General features: G+C 36.9%; 1 protein-coding gene across 5 annotated transcripts in view; it reads right to left on the bottom strand.

The window, feature by feature from the left end:
- DENND1A (DENN domain containing 1A) overlaps positions 1–25,741 on the bottom strand; it is a 197,705-nt gene that overhangs the window by 43,331 nt on the left and 128,633 nt on the right. For all 5 annotated transcript variants that reach the window (XM_064171293.1, XM_064171294.1, XM_064171297.1 and 2 more), the window contains exons 14-16: positions 1,765–1,866; positions 1,159–1,246; positions 569–609 (exon numbers count right to left, since the gene is read on the bottom strand). In XM_064171293.1, coding sequence (XP_064027363.1) covers positions 569–609; positions 1,159–1,246; positions 1,765–1,866 — 231 coding nt within the window. The remainder of the gene's footprint in view (positions 1–568; positions 610–1,158; positions 1,247–1,764; positions 1,867–25,741) is intronic.

Below are 25,741 nucleotides of genomic sequence, written 5' to 3'. Positions count from 1 at the left end.
AGACAAATGCAATACTGCAAACCTCAGTTCTGTCAAAAAACAATTCAGTCTTTCCTACTGGCTTGTACCCATAAACCAGAAATATTTTACTTTTCAGTACATCACATTTTACATATCAAAAGAGACTTTTAAAAGCAGTTGTTTATTATCAGCTAGAATAGCATATTATTCTCTCAGAGTATTTTAGTTTTTGATTTATACAACTGAAGCACTAAACCATCCCAAACAGTGCTGTCCTCATTCAGCACTTCATACCATTTATTAAAAGGAAAGAAAGACCACATTGTTTTCTAAAATGACAATAACCAATTTCTGTCTCCAAAACATTAAATGTGAGGTTTAAAGCCTGAGAATTCCTAGAGTGATTTTTTTCTTTTAATTTTGTTCCTTCTGTTCATTACTTCATCAGCACATTAGTTTCTCACAACTAAATTCAAGTTAGTCATAGCAAAACACTGCAGGAAATAGGTCAGACATGTTCTTGGGGACAGAGGTTAACAGCCATATAGAACTGTACAAAGGGTCAGCAAGAATTAGAAGGTTTGTTGGAAGAATATTGTGTTCTTACCCTTACTGTAGAGAGCCACTGGTGGTACAATTTGTCACTACCTACAAAGAATCACAAAACCAAACTGAAACTCTCCACCAAATACAAAACAAGCTAGAAATGTGAAGTGATAGCACTTAGCACAGAAAAAGAACAGGGCTATCATCCTTCTAATGGAAACACAGCGATAAAAAAAATTATGAGACATCTACAATTTTTCTTTTACTTGCTCAGAGGCATTTCTACAATTGTAGGGTTGTCTCTCAGACATCTGAAAACGGTCAGGGCTTTTTTAAGCTCACTAAAACAAATTTGAGGTGGCTTTGTGTAAAGCAAAAAAAAAATCCCAGTATCCTCCACTGCTGGAGCTCTCAGCTGAACTTCATCCAAGAGGTAAAGTTGAGGTTTTGTAAGACTGAATGGACTTAACGCAAACTACAAACTACATTACTCAAAGTTTTGGACAGAAGAAAGTGCAAATATTTTAAACACTTCAATCTACAGGGATCTTGCAGCCTCAGTTATTTAAGTGTGTAAACATGTCATGATGGCCCACAAACCACAAATCAAGAATGGTGCCTGAAATTACTTTGGAATAGTTTATTTCTTACCTGCATATTCTCCCATATTAATCTCTTCTTCAAAAACATCACTGAAGCCCTCACCAGAGTTAAGAAGATCCAGACGACCATCAATGAACTACATCGGTGTTAAAAGACAGCGTAAATTAATCAACATCTCATTCTTTTTCTTTTCTGAAAGATTTTCTGCTTCATTTACTGAAGTAACCTCAAAGTCCCGATTGGGAAGAGACTCTAAACTGGATGAAAACACAACCAAAGCTGGCCAAATGTTTACCAGTGCAGAACAGCATGCTGCTTCACTGCAAACCAGTATTCCTATGTTTGCCTATAGACACATATTTTCAGCTTCCCTGAAGCAGCTATACCATGTTTTTCTCTACAAGGTTTACAGTAGCCATGTTTGGTCTAGGTACGCCCAGATCAAAACTGAGCACAGACACCTTTAAGGGAAAAAAAAACCCATAACTTCTTAAAAATATAGCAAGTCTTATCACTTGAATCTGAGAGAAGCTAACAAGAAGAAATTAAGGTGCTGCCAACTACATAAATTTTCCTCATTATGCAGCTGACATAGGAATAAGCTCTCAAACCCAAACAGTTGTATTGTTAAAGACAGAGCAATTAAGCCAGTACCTGCTTAAAGAGCTGGAGCTGAATGGCATTCTGAAGGAACTGCCTCATGACAGCAGAACGATGGGACACAAATGTTTCTTCACAAAACGTGATGGGTTCACCCTGTGGAGTTCAAAGCACTAAATACTGAAAAAGCATTGAATAAGTCAATCTAAATCAGCTCAATTTTACTTCCCTCCCAAAACAAAGAGATGAATAAAGTAGGCCTCACAGAACATTGAGTGGACTGCAGTTTATTTCCAAGTTTCAGTCATGTGGCTGAGAAACAGGCTGGAAACTGGCAAATTGCACATCATCAGAGTAAAAAACCAGTTGCTTTATGTATATTTTGCTAAAGCAAACATCCATCATCTAGAAAGGTGATTTTACTTACTGCTCCCAGAATACAAGACACAGTCATCTGAATTTTGTATATTCTCCCTATCTGCCTCAGTAGACCCAGCCAGTGCAAGCTGCACAAACAGGGCAGGAATGTCTGCTCTGTTCTCCCCACAGTTCAGGAAGATTAGACTTTCATAAACTGAATAAGCAAATTTCCCTTTTTCACAACCTTGTTGGCAAAAGACAGAAATTGTTTTCCAGCTCTACTTTTATCTTCTTTTAATGAGTTATGTTAATGCTGAAGTCTGCTGTGCATCTGCCATAAGGGCACAAATTTCCTCCACACTTAAATCTACAAATACTCATCATACCAAGGAAATATATTTATTGAATTAAAACCAAGAAATAATATCGAAACATGAAATTTTACTGATGGATAATTAATATGGAGGCTTTTTCATACTCAAAATATAGTTGGACTCTTTGTCTTTTGGGTGTTCAAAATCAACATTAGACAGCAAAATCCCTTTTAAAGCACCTCCTTTAAACGAGTGGTATCACTCAATTTCTGATAGCTTTTTGTACTAGCAATTTCATTTCCCACTGGCAGTGTAAAGCCAGGATAACAACTATCCTCAAAAACCTCCTATGTGACAGCATTGCTTGAGCATACTGGTTTTCCCCACCAGTTTATATTGGAAGCTGCTATATTGATCCAGGACTTCTGACACCTAATCTGACACCTTACCCTTGTAAAAGGGTACAAAATCCTCCAAACTTTGCTGGGCAAACTGAGATGATATGTTTCTTAAAATCCACAGGTATTCAGCTTTTCCTTGGGTTCACAAACTTATTCATTGATACATTTCCAGCTGAGGTCTGGTACTGCCCCAGAACTTATGAACCTGATAGCTGACCCTTGCTGTCAATTGCCTGTTCTTTGACATATCTGATCTCATCACTGCAACTAAAAGATCCAAACAACTTTATCAATTCTTCGCATTATTTATGAGCAAAGCAAAGGAAATCTTTGGCTTCAAATAATCAGACCACAGTAAGAGAATTCTTCCTGGCCTCCAATGACTTGGACAACCACAATCACCAAGATGATGCCATGAACTTCACCTCTAACTCACTGGTCAAAAAATGCCAGAGGTCACATTTTTTTCTGAAAACGAGAAAAAGGATCAACTGCAAGTGATTGTCTAAGCACGGGATGGGTCTCTTTCAAGAAGGAAGAAGTTGCTCTTTCAGGATAGTTTCTGTGACCCTTTCCTTGGGTCAATAAATTTCATGGATTTGGAAAAGACAGCATTTGATTTATTCTAGCAGGTATGTATGGGGAAAACCAAAATCACTACAATATTTCAGGGGAAGAAGCCCAAGAGTGAAAAAGCACTTTTCTTACCCTTGTGGTTTTCCTCTCATCAGGATAGAGTCATACAACATTTTGTTTCAAAGTAAACAAAGAAAAAATGTTTGGAAAATCAGGTCTGTATGGTACATGCCGGTATACAAGACACTGGTGATGGTCTCCATGACACAGACTATCGCCCACAACAATTGTTCTGTTTCAAAAATCAAGGGATGCACTGTCTGAAAGGTTTTTATGCATTTCCATTTGATCATGCATTCATGTTAGTGGATGGCAAAAAAGGGACAAAATTGCATGACATGGAAGTGTCAGAACAAGACTTGGAGCAAGATGTGGGAAAAGCCATTTTGATTTTGAGATGGGATTGACAATAAGCTCCCTATGCAAAAACTCTGAATACTGTATTCAGCTACTGCTATCCCACTTGAGATTGGATTTAACTCTCTCTCATGTACCAAGGAAAAGTCAGGATACTACACAGCACTATAATCAGTAAAAAAAAATCTTAGTAGACTTCAAATGCATCTGTTACTACAGAAACTGTAGCAATGGACACTCCAAGCAGGGCAGGGGCAAGAGCACAACAAACAACAGGATGTGATGTCTACTTGACCACTGTGAAAAAGGCTTCCCACCAAATTCAGCTACCAGAATGTAACAAAGGATACCTGAAAAATATTTGTCTGACAGATACAAGATACAACATAGAGTGTGAAAGGAACTGGGAGGTATACATGAAGGAAAATGTAGATTAGTCCATGATCAGGTAAGAAATTTACCAGAGAAGGTTTAGCTTTCATTTAATCCTTACTTACAAAACACTTTAAAGGAAACAAACAATCATTCCTATAATTTAGAAGAATCCAAAATTTTTCCCATAGCCAAAGAAGAGTCTGACCGTTGTGGAAAGAACTATGTCCTGCCAAACAGAACATCCAAACACAATGACACTATCTTCTCCTCTTGCAGACAAGTTATATATCACTCCTGTGACCACACATATTGCGGCTGAGGAAGCCCAGTATTATTTCAGTGGTTAACACACTTCCTTCCCCAAAGTACTGATGATTGAGTTAGTTCATTAGATTGATTAGACCTTTTGACTTCTTAAGAGACAATTCAGGCTCAACTGCTGCTAGATGATATGAAAAACTTTAATCATGAAGGTCAATCGTGAGCTTTTCAGCTTAGAATGCATTAGTACCTTCCACCCTTCATGACCTCCAGAAGGGTGAACACACTGTTGCTAACCCCCATCCACAGTTTCATTACAAAAAGACAAGCTGGACAATAAAACCATTTTCTTGACAGATTTAGTTAACTGTAAATTACAAAGCTAATCAGCTCTGCTTTTACTGACAGATGACATCATACATGAGGGGACACGCTAAGAACTACAGGTATTTTGTGACAAGAATGGTCTTGTTCAACTATAAAACAACTATAATAAATGAAATAAACCAACAAACTCCTGATACAAAACACCAACTCCTAAACCTGCTGTTTCCAACAGCTAAAATTCAGGCCTTGATTTGTCAACACCTTAAATATCCATTACTCCCCTCTCCAACTACAAATGCGTAACAGAGGCTAAGATATGGCACTGCAAATTTGTGCATGACATGATTCCATGAAAAATCTGATTTAATCTGTAGTATTAGGTAATTCACATATATTTGAAGATTGAATCACAAAATTACTTTTCAATACAAAAATGTACACATTTCTAAGATGTTGAATATGCAATCTCAACACAAGAGAAGTAACTTTAAAATATATGACTAAGATTTAGGACTCCCAGATGCATTGAAAAATTAGATGCCTTGTCCTTATGCCTTCGCAAACTTCCCTTTATATGAATATTTTATATTCATGTGGCATAATGAAGTTCATGGGGGCAGTACTACTGTCTCATGATCCCTTATAAAGCTGAAAAGTTTCAGCCCACATGTGATCTGTTGCCAACCCTATTTTTAAATTGGAATTCTGTTACATTCTAATATAATGTTTAAAACTACTTAGGGCAGCAAGTGGAAAATGAAAGGAGTCTGAAACTTACTTTAGACTGTTCTAGAGTTTAATGAAATCTGCTGTTACATTTTAAGAAACCAAAACACAAATTGAAAGAAGAAGTTTGATTCTGATTCATTACACTGTACAAAATGTCAGCATGATCCCCTACTTTTCAAGGAAATCAGAACACGGTACAGGACCTCATGAAGACAGTTATTATCTCTGAGAGAAGTATCATATCTGAATTGTCTGACTTACCATCCTCACACACCGGCCAGCTAACTGGATATGGCAGTAACTTTCACAGTGAATAGAAAGGACTAAAAATTCATGGGACAGAAGACAGCAGAGATTAGAGGAGAAAACAGAGGAACTGACAGAAGCAGACAGAAATGATACTTCCGGAAAGACATACAGGTGCTAACATAACTATTGGAAATCTATTCCCGCTCCTGCAAGAGATGAGACACCAAAGTGTGCAACTGGATAATAGAGTTTTAAAACCAGCATGCAACTGCTGGAAATAAAATAAAGATAATAAAGACAGGGTTCAAATTAGGTCAACAGTGAGAGTAATTTGCATAAGCAAAGATTCCACAAAACTTGATTCCAAAGGGAAAAAAAACAACCAAAACCCACAAAAAAATTCAACAATCCAAACCTGAAGACTTTGTTTATACAACTTAAAAGTTATGCCATGGAAGATACATGTAATCTCTCCTGCATTATCATGGCCAGCATGTGGTGTAGGGTAATGAATTTTGTGCTGCTGCATGCATGCCTTTAAACCGTGTAGGTGCTCTTTCAAAGCCTCTCTAATAAATACACAAGCCATTAGAGCTACTCGGTAAACCAGCCACGAAATGGAAAAATGTGGGTGAAATTTAAAGGTGCAGAGCAAGATGACAATGTGACAGTCTACTGGCTGTAAAGTCTAGTGTCAGTGTGCCATGCTGCATACCCCACATACACTGCAAAAACAATGACGTGCAAGAGATCCATATATCTCTGTTTTATTACTACCTAGATGTTGTGAATAACCACATCCTTTACTGCTCTGCAGACCTTTCAAGAATTGTGATTACAACGTCAAGGAAAGATTAGCTCATCACAGCTAAGGAAGTCAGCCAGCAGGATTCCATAAAGAAAATATGAAATTGGTGACAGACACCTGATAGGACACTGGCTCATTCAGCTGGCAATTGCAACGACAAATAACCTCCTTATAACCAGTACATACATTCAGCACAAGAAGGCTCTTTGCATGTGCCTCAGTCATAATGGAATCAAGAAAGCATAGATCAAATGCCCTGCATTAAGCAAATGATACCACAGCTTTATTAGCATTTCAAGATGCTGCTCAGGAACAAAGAAATCACGTGTTCAGAGATTTGACCATGCTTCTAAAGAAAACTAAATTAAGACTCTGTTCAAAAAGAGACTACCAGTTCTGATAAATTAGTATTGCTAAGTGCAGTCTTGAAAATAAATTTAACAACATGCATTTAGCAATGAAGGCTGTACTGTGCAAACACTTAACTGTCTCATGTAAACGTCCATTGCCACTACTGGTTGATTTCACGTTCCTCTTTAGGGTATATAAGCCTTTGCAGAGACATATAAAGAGCAAATACTTCTACTTTTTAAATTTTTTAATAGATTTCAGTATCTATACTTTTGATAGATAATTTTACTATGTTTTACAGTATCAAACAAAATGGGCCATCTCTTTAAATACTCAACTCTTGCAATTGCTGGTGAATTGTAATTTCTGACATTCTGTCCTCCTTTCATATGAGATCTGATATCTGTTGTAATAAGTTGTGATAATATAACTGAAGGAGAAATAAAAAAAAGGGAGAAAGGTGATTTCAAGTCAGCAGAGTCATTGACACCAATCATAACACTTAATCACATTCAAAATGTCATCTGTCAAAATTCAGTTTAAACCTGGCTTTGGATCATGTCTATATGCATGTGCAGCATACAGCATTCAGCAGAATTGGTACTGCCCTTCCAAGAGCTTGGCAGCTTTCTTTTACACAACCTTCCTTGTTAGACAAGCCATGTGAGGTGAGACAAACATGCGCTGTAGCACACAAAATAACTTAAACAACATGCTTCCCCAAGCTCCTAACTCAGGCACAACTAAATAGTCGCAGAAGTGCTTTTCTGATTGTACGATGAAGAATGCACCTCACACCAACAAGAGAAAACAGAAAACCTTGCAAAGATGTAGAGTTGTTTGTGGTTAATGGTTGTAATCCAGTTCTCTCATGCAGATATTGGAAGCTAATAAATGTTACCTTGTAAGCATTCCCAAAATGCTTTTGTAAAACTAAATAGCAACTGGAGTTCTGAGTTAAGACTGAAGAGAAAAAAATCCAGACCATCAACAAATAGGTTCTTGACCAAAACCCAAATAAAAGTAAAACATCCTCAGATAGGACATATATCTGCTTCCTGCAACCACTGAAGATACCATTAGTATTTTCCAGCAGGGTGCAAACTAGGACAAATCAACTGAAACATGCAACTCAATTTTAAATGTGAAATTACAATAAACAGATAGTCAGACTTCATCAAAATCTTTATCTCTGTCATTAGAACTGTGCTTTAGAACTCTAGTGATGCTTGTATTATCACAACACAATGTAACATCCAAAATGTGAACTAAAATTACTGTGTAACGTCTGTAGAAGAAATACAGAATAAGATTTGAATTAAATCATTGTAATAAAAGCTGCTCAGATACTAACAGATTCAGTGAAAGCAGCCTTGGAAGACCTGAACAACTTTGTACAAAACTGACTTCAAATAAAAGATGAAAGTAAGAAAAAATAAATCACTGGAAAAATGTACATCACAAAGCAATGTTTTTCCTTCTCTTTTCACATCCTTTTAGTCTATTAGGACACCTGGTATTTTCATGTTAGACCAAGTAAAATGACACATACTGATATTCACAAATAATGAAAGTACTTTACTGCAATTGAGCAAGCCATCTTGCAAAGTGTTTACACAGCTAATTCCAGCCATTGCCTGTCCTGGTTTCCAAATCACCTACATCAACCATCTCCTTTCTATCCCTAAGCAACTGATACAGCCTCGCTTCTCTAGAACTCAAGCAACAAAACTGGAAGATGAAGTGCAAAGGAGCCAGCAAGAAAGCATTTTGGGCTGAGGAAAAAGAAGGAAAAAAAAAAAAAGGAGGGGGAAAAAAAATCATCATTTCACAGATCAAGAATAGAGGCACGAAAATAATAAGTAACTTGTACACGGTCACAAAAGTCTCTGGCAGAGCCAGGGAAAGGAACCGAAATTTCTTTAATCCCTGTTCAGTACCTTAAATACAAGGCTATTCTTCCTCTTCCTACTTGATATTGTGTCAATGCATGAGTGTAGGTGTTGAAAGACTAACAAAAGAAAAGTAATAGTATGGTATTATGAGCTGAGAAACCTAATCTTTATCAGATACAGCAAATCTCTATGATGCTGCCTGCACTAGGAACTCTCTCTTTGTCCTGAATATGCTTTAAATTACTGGTATAATGTGTACTGTATATTGTTCCACTCTTATATTTATTCCACAAAAACCCCTGTGGCCTGCATGCGATTTTATCATTAGCTGGCAAGGTAATTTCAGGGCCTAGTTTGGCAATCATTCCATGAGCAATACTCCCATTGAAGCTAGTATGTTCTGCATGCAAAGCAGCTACCAATTCAGGTTCCCTATAATAAAATGGCCTTTTTCTGTTTTAACTATTGTGGAACACTAGTGACAATACAAAAAAAAAAAAAAAAAAAAAAAAAAAAAAAAAAAAAAAAAAAAAAGGAGAAAAATTACAGTGTAATTTCTCATAGGAGTCATTTTATACTATGACAAAATATAGAAGTACGCTTGGAAAGGAAATCTACACAAAGTATTTCCTATGAGATAAATGCCAAGCTTTTGTTTTGTTTTGTATTCATCTATGGAAAGTCAATATAACCAAATATTCTGTTAAAATAAGAAAAAAATGCAAACAATAATTGAATGGCCAAGATTTAGAAGTGACCATTATACCCAAAGGTCACAAATGCTAGTATTTTGCTTTATTTTGATTTCTTAGATATATGTAAAATGCCAAAACTCATTCAAATCCACAAAGCTTCCAGGATTCACCCAGGTAAAGACAACAAAAATAATTTTTTGTGCAAGATGCATGCAACTCCTTTGTATCATGATTCCCTAAATAACACTGAATAAAATGGCCATTTAGAAGATTGAAATATTTTAATATTTAGAAGCTAATACAGATGCAGAAGGAGAATAAACTGGTTTACTGGTTTTGACTTCAGTAAAGCAATATGAATCTTTAGTCATAAAGGTAGGTCATAAAAATCCCACTGTCAGAGCTAAGTAACAAAAAGCCTATTTCTATAAATAAAATGGATATAATGGAATTGAACTTCAAATTTGTACTGAGGCAGAGGCATCTAGTCTCTGGTAGATATACTAATGCACAAGACAGAAGATAACATGCAATGCCACCTCCTTCATATAATATCTGGCAAAGTAAATGCTTTTACTGTAATAGAACTCACTGAGGTTTGATTTGTCGTCATGTGATGCCACTGGATCGTTTGGTGTGGAAGTCTCAACTACTGTCATTAAAAAAACACCTCTAGAAAAGAAGTCACTTTAGAGAAGGAATTTAACATGTCCCTTGAGAAGTGTAATCAAAGGCACTCAGGGACACTGGAAAAAGGTTTAAATCCTTTCTGCTCAAGTCAGGTAATGGTCTCTAGGGAAACCTAAGTAGTCAACGATTAATACATAAATGCACACATACATGTGCTTGCTGTGGTGATTTATCATACAGGTGAGATTATAAATCAGTGACTTATGTCCTTAAGACTCTTTAAGATGCATCAGCATCCATTCCTGGGAACAACTGGAACTTGCTACACCAAACACTTGTGTCCATACTGCTTGCTACAGAACTTTAGTATATTATCTATCTGCCCAAACAACTTCTGGGGAAGAACTAAGAAATCAAGTTCAAAACTGATCAAGATGCTTCTCCTCAACAGGTGGAAAAAATAGAAACCCAAAACATTTCCCTTTAAAAATAAATGAAAACTCTTCACTCTCCCTTTAACATGTATTTACTCTGTCAGAAAGAGGCTTGGATTTTAACTACATGAGAAGGTAAAATACAAAAAAAGCCACACTAATATAATCCTCAAAACCACACTGCTTTTCAATCCCTTTTAGCAGAGCTCCTCCATAACCTGCACTAAATTAAGCTCTTTCGCCCATCTCACATCTTCAGGATCCTGCCATATTAGAAAGTATCAATTTTTGAAAGTTAGGTTTGATTTTATTTCCCCAGGCTCTCCTCTACAACATCTCACTTCTTGCAGTTTTTAGTCAAACCTTGTTAAAAAAAAAAAAAAAAAGAAGAAGAAGAAGGGGAAAAAAATCCCACTTCTGAGAGACTGAGAATGCTGTGTCTTGCAAGCACTGACTGCAAGATATGTCATCTGTCTCAGTCCCCCAGTTCCTCCCCAGTATACTCATAAAGCAAAACTTGTGCTCAGTGTGAGGACAAAAAAAAGCAGATTTTTTCTTTCACCACCTTCCCCCACAGGTTTTGCTCAATCCCTGTTGAAGCAACCAGAGATAATTTGTTCTGCATTCTTGCAAACCTACAGCTCACACACACCGTGTCTGAGCTCTGGTGTTTGGCCACATGACTCCTCCCAACTCCCATCATATCAGCTACACATTTCTGACATGGAAACCACAGAAAATTTCTGAACTCTTTTGTGTGTAAGGGGGGGGGGGGGGGGGGGAATGCCATCTAATTAGACCACATGTGCAGAGAAGCATCTGGCTCAGAGCGCAGCAGTTTACACAGTTCCTTGAGTTGTCGTGGAGACAAGCACATGACCTGCTCAGAGCTGAAACTCTGGGGCACCGATCCAGATGCACTTCTAACATATTCTGACAGAGAGCAGATGGGCAGATATTTGCTGGGCCAAAAATGCCAACTCTGCTGCCCTCCAGACCCACATGCCCTCAATGATAATTTTTATCTTGTATAAGTCCTTCTCGTCTGCCCTGGAACCTCAGGCTTTCTCACCTAGGAACTAGAACTAAACCTGCCAAGATTTCCATCAGGAGAGTCCATAAAACTCGGCCCTATTTATGCAATAGCTATAAGGAGCACTTGTAATTGACAAAATATTATCCAAATATTTGAAGAATCCCTCATTTTGATGCTTTATTTTGGCACTGAAAACAAATTGCATTTAATGCACATGAATTTCTGTGCCTCACACAGTGCATTATTACATCTTGAATGGTGATGCTGTTTTAATTAAGTAAAGCAAACTTTGCTCTACAAATTCATAGGAATTGCTAATAATGCTAATAATGCCTATTACTGCTGTGACCTCACAGCTTTGCGACCCTATTTTCAGTTTCTTACTATTCTTTGACAGTATGAATACATGTTTTCTGTTCCAAATTCCTTTTGAACTTCAATGCTTTAGTTTAGAATTAGCCCAGCTTTTTGCTAAGAACATCTTCAAGGGAAACAAGGCTGACTAAAATGTAACACTCCCACAACCTTGGTTGAAAAGCTTTACCACTCCACATAAGCACTGAACACGCCTTGAAAGAGGCACACAATCTCCTACTCATTTTAGAAGCTGAATCTCCAGGGAAAAAAACTCGTTTCTTTGCCTTAAACTCCCTCAGAAAGAGACAAAACTTGTGACTACAGTCACCTGCAAACTCTGAGCATCCCATAGCCTAATATTTGATTTGTGATTGCTTCACCTGCTGCTATGAGGTGGCAGAAGCTGAGAAAACCTGGTGAACAAGCATGAAAAGCAGTAAAAGACAGCACTCCTTGCCTGCTTCATTCATCTTCAGGTCATCAAATTCTGCAGGACTGGATGACACTCTTTCCAGTGCCACAAAGTAAACTAGGAATGTTAAATATTTTCACAGCAGGCATTTTCCACTGAAAATCCAAGAAAACTGGCTACCACGGAAAAAGTTACTAAATAATCAACAAAGTATTTGCACTGAGAAATTAGCATTTTGAACTTTCCAATTAAAAACTAGAATAAGCACTGACTTGAGCTGCCCTTTGAGCTAATTTGATAAATGCACAAACACATTTGCTCTACATGGGCATAATCACTTTGACCCAAATGCACATGCAAAAATATTGGATAGCTATTTTAGCATTAAAACAAATAAACAATAAACTAAACACTATGTTATCAAATTTCAAGATATTTAAACCCTGGAATGTAGTAGATATTTACCAAGAATTGCTCTAGCTAAAGATCACACCAGAACACATCATTAGCTTGGTTAATGTCTGCTACATTGATCACTACATGCATGTTATTTAATTTTAGCAGTACAGAATTGCATTGCTCCCAGTGTAAAAGTTGCTCATTTGACAAATGCAGCTTGCCCCACAGCATTTTTAGTCTTGGTAATGCAACAACTTGACATTCAACAGCTATTTAAACTCACTTTTCAGGGTTAAACTCAGGAACTTTAAAAAATATTTTTGTCACATACAAAAACCACCACTCGCAACACACTCAGCTTTATTAAGCGTAACCTCTTAGAATGCTTTAATTTATACTCTACATAAATACTTTCAAAGCTCAAAAATAATTCCTAAGGTGCTAAAGAGTTAATATCCTGTACTCTGGTCACTGTAAATAAGCACTATTCCAGCTAAGCAATACTGCTGTCAGAGACACAAGGCTTTGCAGGTGTGGGTAATAATTAAAGGTTTCAGCACATCTACCTGGGTGAAGTATTTTTGCCTCCTATTCCAAGGAGGAAGACCTCTCTGTGGAGAGCAGAAGAGCTCATTAATGAGGCTAATTAGGTGTAAAGGGGGTAGAGTCTGGCATCAGCTGCAGCTTATAGTAGCTAATCATTAAGCTCTGTAATCTCTACCCCAGAACAGCAGATGATCATGTTCCTAGGTGACTGATGTTGCTAAGAAAATTTCCAGCACCTGAGTACCTGACCAAATACTTTTTGGTGAGGCTAAAAATTCCTTTAACCCTTCACATGCCAGACAGTGGAGTTGACATAATTTCTTCACTCATCAGTTTTCTAACAAGGGCTAACCAAAGAGCTATGAACTTGCCATGAGATGTATTTATTTCAGAATTAAAAATTTAAAAAGTAAAAATCAATGTCACCAACAGTGTATGGAAAGAAATGCCAGTACATAATGGTTGCTGGAGTAATGTGTAAGATAAACACAGATACAAGCACTAATGCTTGAAAAAGAGTGATTACATATCACTCCTAAAGGTTTGTGAGATCTCTCTGTAATTTCTTTGCATAAAGTAGTGAGGATAGTTACAATACCACAGGGATGAAAGTCTTGTTAATAAATATGTAAAATGAGGATTTCATTGTACTCATCTAATTTGAAATGAGAAAAAGGACATAATTTCCATGGAGAGAGAATACACGAAAGCAGAGCTCAGGCTTGAAGTTGTTTGGTAAAATTAATTGCAAGAATGGCCAGCACTTCTACAGGAATTTTTGAGTTGATCAGGCAGAACAGGCTCTTTTACTGGCACAACCTGCTACTGTCCTTTTTTCCTCCAAACTAAGAAGATTTTAATCCAAAATTTTCAGATTAAAACTCAACAAGAAATATTTTTCTACTGTGATTATTTCATTGCTGGATGCTATGGCTTGTAGTAGATCCTTTAATTACTTGTGAATGAACACTAAAGCAAAAAACCTTAAGCACCTTGGTTATAATTTCTGAGTTATTAAAAGCAGTACATTTTAAAAGGTGTATTTTCATAATGACCAAACAACTAAGCTGCAGTTTTGCATAGGTCACCAGAATGCAAATATCATTAAATCAGTATATTTAGCTGATCCTTATTGTCACTGGAATGAAGAAATAAAGGAAACCCAGTCCCCTCAGTTTTCTCTATTTCTGTATACTAACTGAAATGTTTAAGGATTAAAAAAGCTTTGCAAAAGTAGAAATATGAGCATGGACCACCAAGGGAATAAAGGCTCAAGTGTATTAATACAAACTCTCTTGTCTCCATGCTACCTGTAGGCTTGCGGAGGCACAGATTAAATAATATGAGCTGCTCAGAGGTGGCTTGGCCCTCATTATAACCAGGAACACGGATGTATGCATCAAGATAAGCCACACTGGTAATCCAAGACTCCTCTTAACATCAGCAGGAAAAAAAATAAATCTCCAATAATTACTAGCACCTCCTCTTACAACAGTACAGATGTCAGTTGAAGTGGCTTTGTAGCCAGCACCATATTATTGTTAATAATTTTGCCAGTATATCATAAAAAACACAAACCCACTTTTGGTAAGATAAGTTTTACAAAAGCCTTGAGCTAAGTCACCTTCCCCAGTACTGAACACATTGAAGTGTAGCTTTGCCTGCTTCTGCTCTAGAATGATAGACACACAAGAAGTTTGTAAATGGATACAGGAAGTACCCTATGATGAAGGTGTGGCAGTTTCTTTCTTACACAAAAACATAACCTCTTCTGAAAGACATCTGTTACCAAAACACCTCAGAATGTCTGAAATGGATGTGAGACAGGAGAGTCTTGTCCACTCGGCATCTGAAACTACTTCTTGCTTTTTCTTTTTTTTTTACTTTATGGTGAGTTACATCATTTTGTAGCCACAGGATAAAGAAAAATAACACAACCAAAAAGACAAGAGTTGGAAATCAGAGTTTTGGTGCACAAGGGCCATAACTGATCACATGAAAAGTCTACCTGCCCAGTATTGTATTTCTAGTGTAGTCACAAGTAGGAATTCTGGAAAGACAAGGAGGTAGAAAGTCTGAGTGTTCTTTCTTCCCTCAGCCTCCATCAGACCAGAATCTGCATCTCAAGAAACTGTGTCTGCTGTTGCTTGCGTATGAAGCGAGTCTCTCCCCAACAGAGGCCTTTCCCAAACACCTCTCCAATCTTCCCCCAATCCAACACAAACCTCCTCAGTATCACTTGAAAGAGCACTTGTGAGGATTACCACCTATTGTATGAAGAGTAACTCTTCCTCCTTTATTTTGAAGCTTTGCTGCTACAAACCTCACTTGATTGCCTGTGGGTTTTTTTACACTGGAAGAGACAAGAAGTGATTTTTTTATCCTTCTCCTTCAAACTGCCAGGAATGGCTTTCCATGCAAATAATGCCACAAAGTGGTTTGAAAACCATTTGAAACCCTAGTGTTTAAATAACCAGGTTAGGTATTTTAGGGGGAGAAATGTGCAATGCTGTCTTCAAGCAAGAGCTAAATGTGCCTAGCAATCAGAGTAAATTCATGCAATCATCTCAATTACACAGAGGAAAGCACAAAACCGAGAAGTGTATTGCATTTTAGTCAACGCTCATAAACTTTGTTTCCTTAAACTCTAACTGACCACCACAACCGTGTCCCAAGGGTGGTCTGCAGAGACAAGAGAAACTGTTCAGAGGAGTGATTTGGCACTACTTCTGCATTGTTTTAATGTTCCTGACAAGTGCTCCATTGTTTCTTAGCCATGTACACACTTCATTTCCGTAATTAGCTGTCAGAGCGGGCCCAACAGCAACTTAGTATTGTCTGCTGAAATCGTATTAATGAAATGCAAACCACTCAAATGTCCTGGATGCAGATCTGTGATAGCGTTAAATGGAGAGGCTGGGGACATCAGCAAACTCCAGCTTCTGAACAGGGCATTATGATCAAGCACGTTAATCCATTATTTCTTAGGGATCTGACAGCCAATTAATATAACAGGGCTTCCTATACAATAGGAAGGACTGATGATCCAATGTTTAATTATTTTTTTTAAGCAGAAAATGTGACTTTTCAGACTCTGGGATATCAAAGAGCGAGCTTTGCATAACATTTGTGAATACAGCACCTTTAAAGGCAGAACTGCAGACTGCAGCCTTGCAAAAGTAGCTTTGTACTTAAAGAGTCAGCATCTGTACGTTGAAGCTTAAATGTAGAATAGCATGCACTACACTGAGCATAAGCTAAATTAATTAAACCCCAAGGTCTTTATCAAATATACCAATGTTTAAGCCTTCTTATGTGACTATTAGAATCATGTTTCCTAAGAATACAAAGTGCAGTTGATTACTTCTGGCTGTAAACTGATAAATGTCAGTAAAGGCACTACATCATGTACTCCAATTTCTGATTCACATTCTCCATCACCAAAGACTTCCCTGGAAAAGAATTTGAACAGGATGATAATCAAGGAACAAGAAAAATACATAAGGGAAATATCCTGTGGGCATAACAGTCTCTGGAAAACTTTTGGGTCAGTTGTGACTGCAAAATTTTTACTAAAATTAATTAAAATTGAGCACAATAAGCTATGACAAGATAATGGATGAGAAACATAGCTTTAGGGCAGAGTGAGGATGTCTAGAACTCTGGCTAGATGCAATGCTTTATTTTTGCTTATGTTTGGCAACTATTTGTGAGATTCCTGAAAGATCTTAATCATAAAACCTACAGAAATTCACAGAAAAGAACAGCAGTGCATCTCCGTTATCTCAAGATCTGTAACATATGGCAAATAAGTAAGAGATTTTTTTAAGACTCCAGTACCATCTAGTCCTTAATTTAATTCGTGTTTGCACCCACATCACTCTTTTTCACCTAAAAAGCCCCTGCAAGCCTGTCCAAATCCGGGTTTTGTAACTTATCTGTATTAAGTATTTTGTGACTTATCTGTAAATAAAGTTAATTTATTTCCTCGCACAAGCAGACATTCTTTGAATAGCATTTACCTCTTTAGTCAAAGGTCACACACACCTGGAACAAAAGTGGTCAAAATCCTTGGGGAAATCAATAGCCCTTTAGCAGAGAAAGTTTCTTCGCTCATCCTGGAAACTCACTTTAAGAGAGCTGGAATGCAATTTACTCAACATGTAAAGGAGAATGTATGATTAAGTGACATTTGGAAGAGAATACATACTCCAAACATTGGTTTAAAACCCCCAAATGAGGGGACACAACATATGTGTGTTTTTCAAATTTTGATCAAGAAGTCCTCCCTATTAACTGGAAAGCCACTGCTGCAGAACAGTACATATTTACAGTTTCATAGACATTTGGAGAGAATATTTACATACCTGTTAGAACTAAAAATTATTTACCTTAAACAAGAACTTCCTTGATTAGATTCAGCTTCTGTAATTTCAAAGAGCCCACCACTTGGAGCAATGCTAGGTAGGTGCTTTTAATTGCAGTTACAATGCTGACAAAGTACACACACCTCAGCCCAACAGCATTATTCACTATCAGCCTGTGCAGGCTGTAACTCTTCTCATATGATTTCATTACCAGAGACACAGCAGCCATTTAACATTAAAGAAAAAATAAATTAAGGCAAGCAACATCATTCCTGTTCTTTGACTGTCTTCAAGCACTAAGTATAAAACGTACTTCTAAGTAAAAGGAAAGTATCTTTAGGAAAAAGTGTTACTTTTCCTATATTCTTAGTGGAGAATATGTAATGAATGATAGTTGACAAGTGGGAGATAAACTTTACCCAAACAATCACACATGGGTCCTGAAGAAACACAAGCTAATCACATTGGTATTTCTTACAAATTGCCTTTGTTTTCAGCATTAATCCTATATAAGAAAAAAAGTGTTCTAAAGATACAAATTTTAACTACTGCTGTACAGCTTCACCAAAGGTAATCCTATGATACATCTTTCATTGAACTGCAGAAGTGAGTGATGCACATAGATCTTTCACAGTGAATTCAGAACAGAACTGTGCCACCTTCACTTCTACATTACTGTAACCAACCTAGTCTGTTAATGTTTCTCAGTAATAATGCCAAATAGGATGCCTCAAAAGAGAAACATCAATAACAGGGTTTACACTTCTAGAATCAACGGCATGTATGTATATATAAACCAGGCATATACTCACATGAGCCATGCTAGAAAATGTATTATATAAATCACAGTACTAAGTACTGCATCAGAAACAATTCAAGAGAGCTACACTCGGACACAAAAGTAACCTTTAAGGAGTTAAAATGTCCTCAACTACAAGTCAAGTTGAAACTTATTTAATTAGGTTCTGTATTTGAAAAAAAAATGAAATAAATTATTTCATTAACTAAACCAAACTCCCTTAAAGGCAACAATATGTTCCCTCTCTGTCAGGACAGAGCGCAATGAAATCTTTATTTTAATTGGGGTTAGCTAAGGGGCCATTTGGCTTCAGATGCTTTGTTTATCAGCCCCAAGCTTTACAGCTTAGCCAGTATTTGAAATATTTTATTATGGAATTATTTCATTAAAAAAGAAAAAAATTAAAAATACACTCTTCCAAGTAGTTTTACATAGAGATAATTATAAATGCATTTGGAAATTCAAAGTCCAAGTCAAAGGTATCTCAAAAGAAAACACTGATTTCCTTTTGCATTACTGTGATATGTCTTCTTTATAAATGCCCTGGTCTAATGGTTTCTGCATCATGCCCTTCCCTAAGCAACCCAGCAAAGACGCAACTGGAGAACAATGGGTCTCTCCATGGTGATGGCTACAGTGAAGCAACCAAACACACCTCATTTTTGCATCTGTCACAGCCATACCTCCTTTTTGTGGACAGCATTTCGCAACCCTTCACACACTGTGTGGATTTCCATTTCACAACTAACTGGTACTGCAGCAAACAAGGAAGACTCTCTACAATGCATCAGATCTCAGAGACAAACCTTTCATAAGAATAAAAATCATGCTTTATATAAAACTCATCCAAGGGCATAGTTTACTTTCATTTTTTTTCTCAATGGCTTTTAACTTCCATATGAAAACCTTGGCATCTTAGACCTGAAAACTTTGGGGTTAATCTGTTCGTTTTTAAAACAAAGAAAACAAATTCTTATTCAGTAGATGACACCTTTTTCCTGTAATAAATTAATTTACAAATATCAGACATCTTCAGTAATACAGTTACTGACAGTATAATGGAAAACAGCTATCCCAGGAATGGAGAGTGAAAAGGAACTCTACGAAAATGCAGCCCCAGATCACGTCAAAGTGCAGCTACAATTAATGAAATAATCCAGAATAATTTTGTGGTTTATTGTGAGGATCAGGCTTAGAAAAGATATTGGATTTGCTGCTTATTAAATCTGCAAGCCTTAGGAGTATTCCTAAAGCTAAAATAAAGGGGGAAAAAAGGCAAACATAATTTCCACAAAAGAAGTACAATATTACGTTATTTTCACATTCTTTCCTCCTCTGGTGTAACTGGAACTTGATCTGTCAGGAACTTCAGGCTATTTTAAAATTATAAAAACTATGTCAAGTAATTTCTAATTGTCCTCCTGGGGATACCAGTGTGTGTCACTAACAGTTTTAAATACGTCACATAATACAGCACATACCATACGATATTTAAGAGACAAAAACTAAGCCAAAAATATTTTATTAAGACCAGTTCAAGAATTTGGTTTCATTTTTCAATTTTTTTCAGAAATAAAAGCATTGCTGCTGAAACTGAAAGAAGCTTAATTCAAACACAAGATTGAGTTCTGCGCTTCATATTTATGCTACCTTAAATAAAATAGTTGAGAAAACTCCATTTTCTTTACAATCTTTATGCAATTTATGTCCTCATCATCTAACAAAGTAAAAGAATTTAAACTGACATCAGTATGTATACTTTTCTCTGACCACACAAACTAATTGTATATCTCTAAAAGAGAAAAACGTTTATTAAAAAAATTATAATCTAGTGAATATACCAACTATTGAGTTCAAAGCAAAGACACCACATGTGTCTAAATAAATATCAAGGAAGTGTCAGAGGTAAATGAGGAGAGACCAGGTGAAGTGTGTGTGATGTGTTAATTGTATTAAAAAAAATAATAGAGCAAGACAGAGAAGCTGAACTTCCAATTATCATAATGGTATCTACTTCACAACACATTTTCAAACTTGAAAGAGACATTTTAAACCATAGGAATTCTGAGCAGAATACCTCCAGCTGTGTTCTGCATAAATCTTGCACGCTGTACATACACAGTTTATTTAAATACCAAGTACAGTTATGACTTACAAAATGCATATTTCAGTCACGATACAATACCTGTCATTGCCAAAAGCTGCTACTCATTGAATGAAAGGAACAGAAAACAATGAATTAAATTAGAAAAGGATAAGAAAAGACAGAATCTTTTCATTTGATGTCTTACTAGACTCCAGTAGTGTGTGTTTTAAAGAACAATACCTCTCTCTGCACACTGCAGTTAACATTTCTGTGCCCCCAAAAGAGAAGAAAGAAGAAAAAGGTGTCTTCAGTACCAAATTAATTTTTGCTTGTATAGCAGTGTGGTCATGAGCCAGAATTTACCTTTTACTGATGTACCACCCATACCAAAGGTGCCAAATTGTCTGATGATATGCAAGAACTAAGTCAGAAAACAGGCTTTGTCCCCTTCTATACTTTCTCTTTCCAGAAGCCTTAAGCAAATAACTAGTACAATATGAATCCCCTCACCCCTCCCAGGGCTGAAAAATTGAGATGACAGCAAGCACACTACTGAACCTGCATTTACATGTGACTGTGCTGAGCCCCAGGGCAGCAGCAGAATATCTCAATGTGATTCTGAAGCAAAGTATAACTCTGGATGAGAGCAGGTCTCCTAAGCTGTCTGCCATGGAAAGCAATCACACTGAACTGTCAATTATGTCACGCATACAAATGTCTCATTCTGTCTTTACTCCCATAGCATTTTAGGCTTTCATTGTATGAGCTCTATCACCTAGCTATGTAAATTGTTACAAATAATTTTGATTTACTGTCTTTCACTTTACTCCTGTTGTACTGTAAGAGTACAAAAGGTATGCTCCAATACTTATAAAACCTATAATGTGCATTGGAGAAGACAAGAGTGCATGGCACTATTAATTTGTTCTTAATACGATTAAAAATTCTAATTTTTATCATTATTTCATCAAGTTTGCCTGCTGCTGCATGTTAATCTACAAATCCAAAGACCAAAAATCTCTCACAGTACCTTCTTTCAGGGGAAGTAGTATTTTCTGTTCCATTGCACAGCTGCTCGTACAGGTGAGAATGTAAACCTCACTCTTTTCCATCTTTTCATGAACTGCCTTTTTTGGAGTGTTTTTTTTTTAGTGTGGTTTTTTTTTTAGTTTGTTTTGAGGTTTGGTTCGTTTGTTTGTTTGTTGGGTTTTTTTTTTGATGGGTCATTTGTTGTTTTGCTTTTGTGTTTAGTTTTTTTTTTTTGTTTGTTTCCTAACACCAAATGCAACTTGCTCATAGCTCATTTACAAAACACACAGTCACCGTGTGCCTTACACAGAAGCTGAATTGAATGGTCATGTTATTTTATGCTTGGTGTTTGTTTACTTGCTTCATTGTTCTACTCTAAGTCCCCTGCGCTTTATTAGTTCAGGAAATATCTTCAACTTTTCCTGCATGGTGGCATTTGCACACTGCTTCATTGCCTGCTGAGGCTGTCCACTCTCAATTATAAGTCAAGTATCAGGAGAAAACACAGCAAACATACAGGCAAAAGTTAGTCCAAAACACAAAAAGGCTTGAGACAAATTGAGTAGAAACAAACCCAAGTATATAAAATAGCACAAAAAACAGAGAATCAGGTGTGAAAGGCACAAATAATTTATCGGCTGAATGTACAAATCCTTCCACAGTAAAGCTGAAGTATCATGAAGCTGCTCCTCACTGTCCAACCTTCCGTGGTAATAGGAAGATTTAGAGGCTTTTGAACAAAGCTACTTTTATTTCTGCAGCACCAACACAGAGGACAGAGACTCACCCTACCCAGCCTGGTGGCTGAACATTTCTATAGAGTCTGTGAACATATTTATACAATCAAACACAAGATACTTCTCTTCAGTTTGCTCACAAGTTGCAATAAACTATGACATCACAAAAACTTAAATGTCAGCCTGAGACAGATAAATGTTAACAATTTCAAAGCAGTCCTGCGAACATCAGCATTCTGAAAACCACACTCAAAGGAACTTTGTGTTTCATCTACTACTGCTGTAGTGTACTACAAGATGCAGAGCACACAATCCCTTGCTTGGGGCTATGTTCCTAGACTGAAATACAAAACCGTTCCCATGTTGGTTTGGGGGGTGGGGGGGGTGGCAGGGGGCTGTCTGGTTGGTTTTGGGTTTTGTGGTTGCATGGGTTTTTTACTGTAACCCATAAGATGGACAGGAAAGTTTGACTGCATCTCTTGCAGCAGAAAAGCCACATTCAGCAGGGGCCATGCTAACTTTGTTGAACACTTTTTTTTTTACTACCATTCCTTCAGAATCTTAGTTTCCATACAGAATTACACAACACAACATCTTACAACAGTTTGGAAATTACAAAACAATTCTATTTACTACATAACAGTCTGCTATAAGAGATTAAAGAGAACGTCTTTTCAGTTTCATTAACATATGTATATCTCAACAGACTTAGCTGTAGAATATTAAATGCATTTTGTGGAACAGAAAACGCTTGTTAGAAAAAGCTATTTTTAAGGTTTAAAACAGCAAAAACTGAAACTTGTCTATAGCAACAGTAATGCTCAGAGACAAAACACAGCAAGAGGATTGAAATGAAAACAAAAACTACCCAGAAAATAAACAAACAAATTTGTCTTTCCCCAGTGAATCCTTTTCTGTCAGTGATTTTGAATTCTGGCTAGTGCCTTTTAAAACACTTTCCATAAATGGCAAAGTGTTTCCATAAATTGCAAGTGTTACAGGCAGCTTCTAAGTGAGACTGTTGAAAACTAGGGTCCTCAAAATCACAGAATTAACCATGTTGGAAAAGACCTATGAGATCATCAAGTCTAACCTATTACCCAACACCATCTAATCAACTAAACCATGGCACTAAGCACAACATCCACAGAATATTCATAGGAATAAAAAGTAAATTCCACAATATATAGAAGTTGAATTTATCTCCATTTTATCATACAAACATCAGGCTGCACACACTGCCACTGTCAATGCCACCGTCATTGCCTGCCTTTCAGTTAACAATCACCATCCTTTTTTCACTGCTAGATACTCTACGTAGGTACATATCTGAGAGTCAACAGCACTAGAACAGGAAAAAAAGCCAAGATGGGTGGGAGAAAATTCTTATTAAATATCCATCAGCACTAACTTTAATAGGAGCACTACAAAACTGCAAGAACCACAAAAAGCTTTATTTCATAGGCTTTTGGTCACTTTTTCCCCTACAGTTTTGGTTTGGTTTTACTTTTAACAGATTTGCCTATACGGAATAGAAATATTAGTGATTCTTCTTCAGTTTTATACAGATGGACAAACACTCCTGAAACCCTGACCTACAGTGTCAGCCCTGGTGAAAAAAAGAAGCATCTATTCTGTACATAATGTATACCTTTAAAATATACATGCAGGAAAAATCCCCACAAAACTGCAAAAGATGGCTATGCAGAGAAAGTAACTGGGATATGGCAATTATTGGGTGTTGGAAACAACTATTTACTCTTCCACTGCATAACTTAAAAAAAAAACCTCACCATGGCAACAATCATACTTCATATTAGATAAAGCATTGAATGCTACAAAGCCTTTTCAAAATGAATTATGCACCACTATGTAACATGCACTGTTTTATGTTACTGCACACATATTCCAATAAAATTTCCTTTTTGGACTCATTTTGCATTTGCTTTTTCACTTTGCATCACACAACATCTACTTTTCCAACTTCTGCCTCACTTGCATCTTATGGATCCAAAATTGTTGAAAGAATTTTTATTGTTAGTCTGGGCAAAAGATGAAAATTAAATAATTAACAGAGTGGCCTTATGCCATGTCATCAGACTGCTGCTTTAATGCCTTCCTGAAAAATGTCTTATAGTTTGTGTTACTGGTATCATGGTATTACTTACAAATCTGTGAAGCAAGAAATACCTAGTGATGTAAATCCCTAAAATGGGTAAGTAAACTGTCATCTTAAAACACTTTGAAACCCTCACTGTTGGAGGGTATCTAAATATCTATGGGCCTAATATCAACTTTCCCTTCCTTGGATGTGAATTTAAACAGAAGTAGAGAGTAACAGCTTGCCTGTAAAGCAAAGACAGCTTTTGGCCCAGAAAATATACAATGCCGGAGTAACATCAACACTTTAGTTCATTACAGTCAGCTACAGTACCCTAGATAATAGAACCCATTCAGAGCTCACATAAGGAACAGCTCTACCAAGATTGATGAGATGTTAAACATAATATCCTGGGATAGTAGGAGATTGCAACTCTGCAAGTGGATTTGTGAAAAAAAAATATTTACTTCTGTAGAAGACAGCAATTCAGTGGCTGCCCCAGTGTATTCATACCAAGAATAGTAACAGCTGTTAAAGCAGATTCTCTAGTTAGATACTACAAAAAATATAGGAAATTACAACATTAAATTTTAATGGATGTTCGTCAAGCTGTGTCCTGTCCAGAATGCAGCTACATGTCTTTTAAAAATGCCTTTTAACTGCTAAGCTGCACCTTACTTCCTAAAAAAAAATTGAGGAACTTCCATGTTTAATTTGAAAGTGACCCCATGTCTTAAGGTTAAAATTCAGAATCGGTTTACTAAGAAACATTAAAGTTTTCTAGAGTTCACTTGTGTGGTATCTCAGCAGCAGCAGAGCACGATCTCATGTCTGACAGTGCTAACACAGTAGTTTGAATGGTGAGGAAGGAATTCATAACAGGGATGGAAACAAAACTAATACCTACTAATAAGATACAAGGCAACTATACATATGAAGTATGTTGCACTGCAAGGCCTCTACATCAATACAATGCTGGAAAAGAGAACTGGAGAGCATTCTCATGACGCCTTCTTACAGACTGGCACTGACCTCATGTCAGGAGTATCAGGTAGTCTGTGTGTCACCTGTGGACACCAAAGGATTTGATGGCCAACTCACCCCAGAGGTGAGTGCCCTGGTCAAATCCAGTGTCTCCAGAAGGCATAGATACACTGCAGCATAGACAAATACATGAGTGCTGTCTTTATTAGAATGGAGATCAGGAACTGCCAAAACAGAGCAAGGGGATAAAACAATTCTCCAGAAATGACATTACATTTCTGGATGAAGGCAGGAAAGTTATTTTCCCTTGAAAAATGGAGGGGAAAAAGTTGGAAATGCAACAAAGGAGACACTCT

This window comes from Pogoniulus pusillus, chromosome 35 (genome assembly GCF_015220805.1).
Source record: "Pogoniulus pusillus isolate bPogPus1 chromosome 35, bPogPus1.pri, whole genome shotgun sequence".
Lineage (NCBI taxonomy): Eukaryota > Metazoa > Chordata > Aves > Piciformes > Lybiidae > Pogoniulus > Pogoniulus pusillus.
The sequence above is the reverse complement of the archived record's forward strand: the minus strand, read 5'-3'. Positions and strand labels throughout refer to the sequence as shown.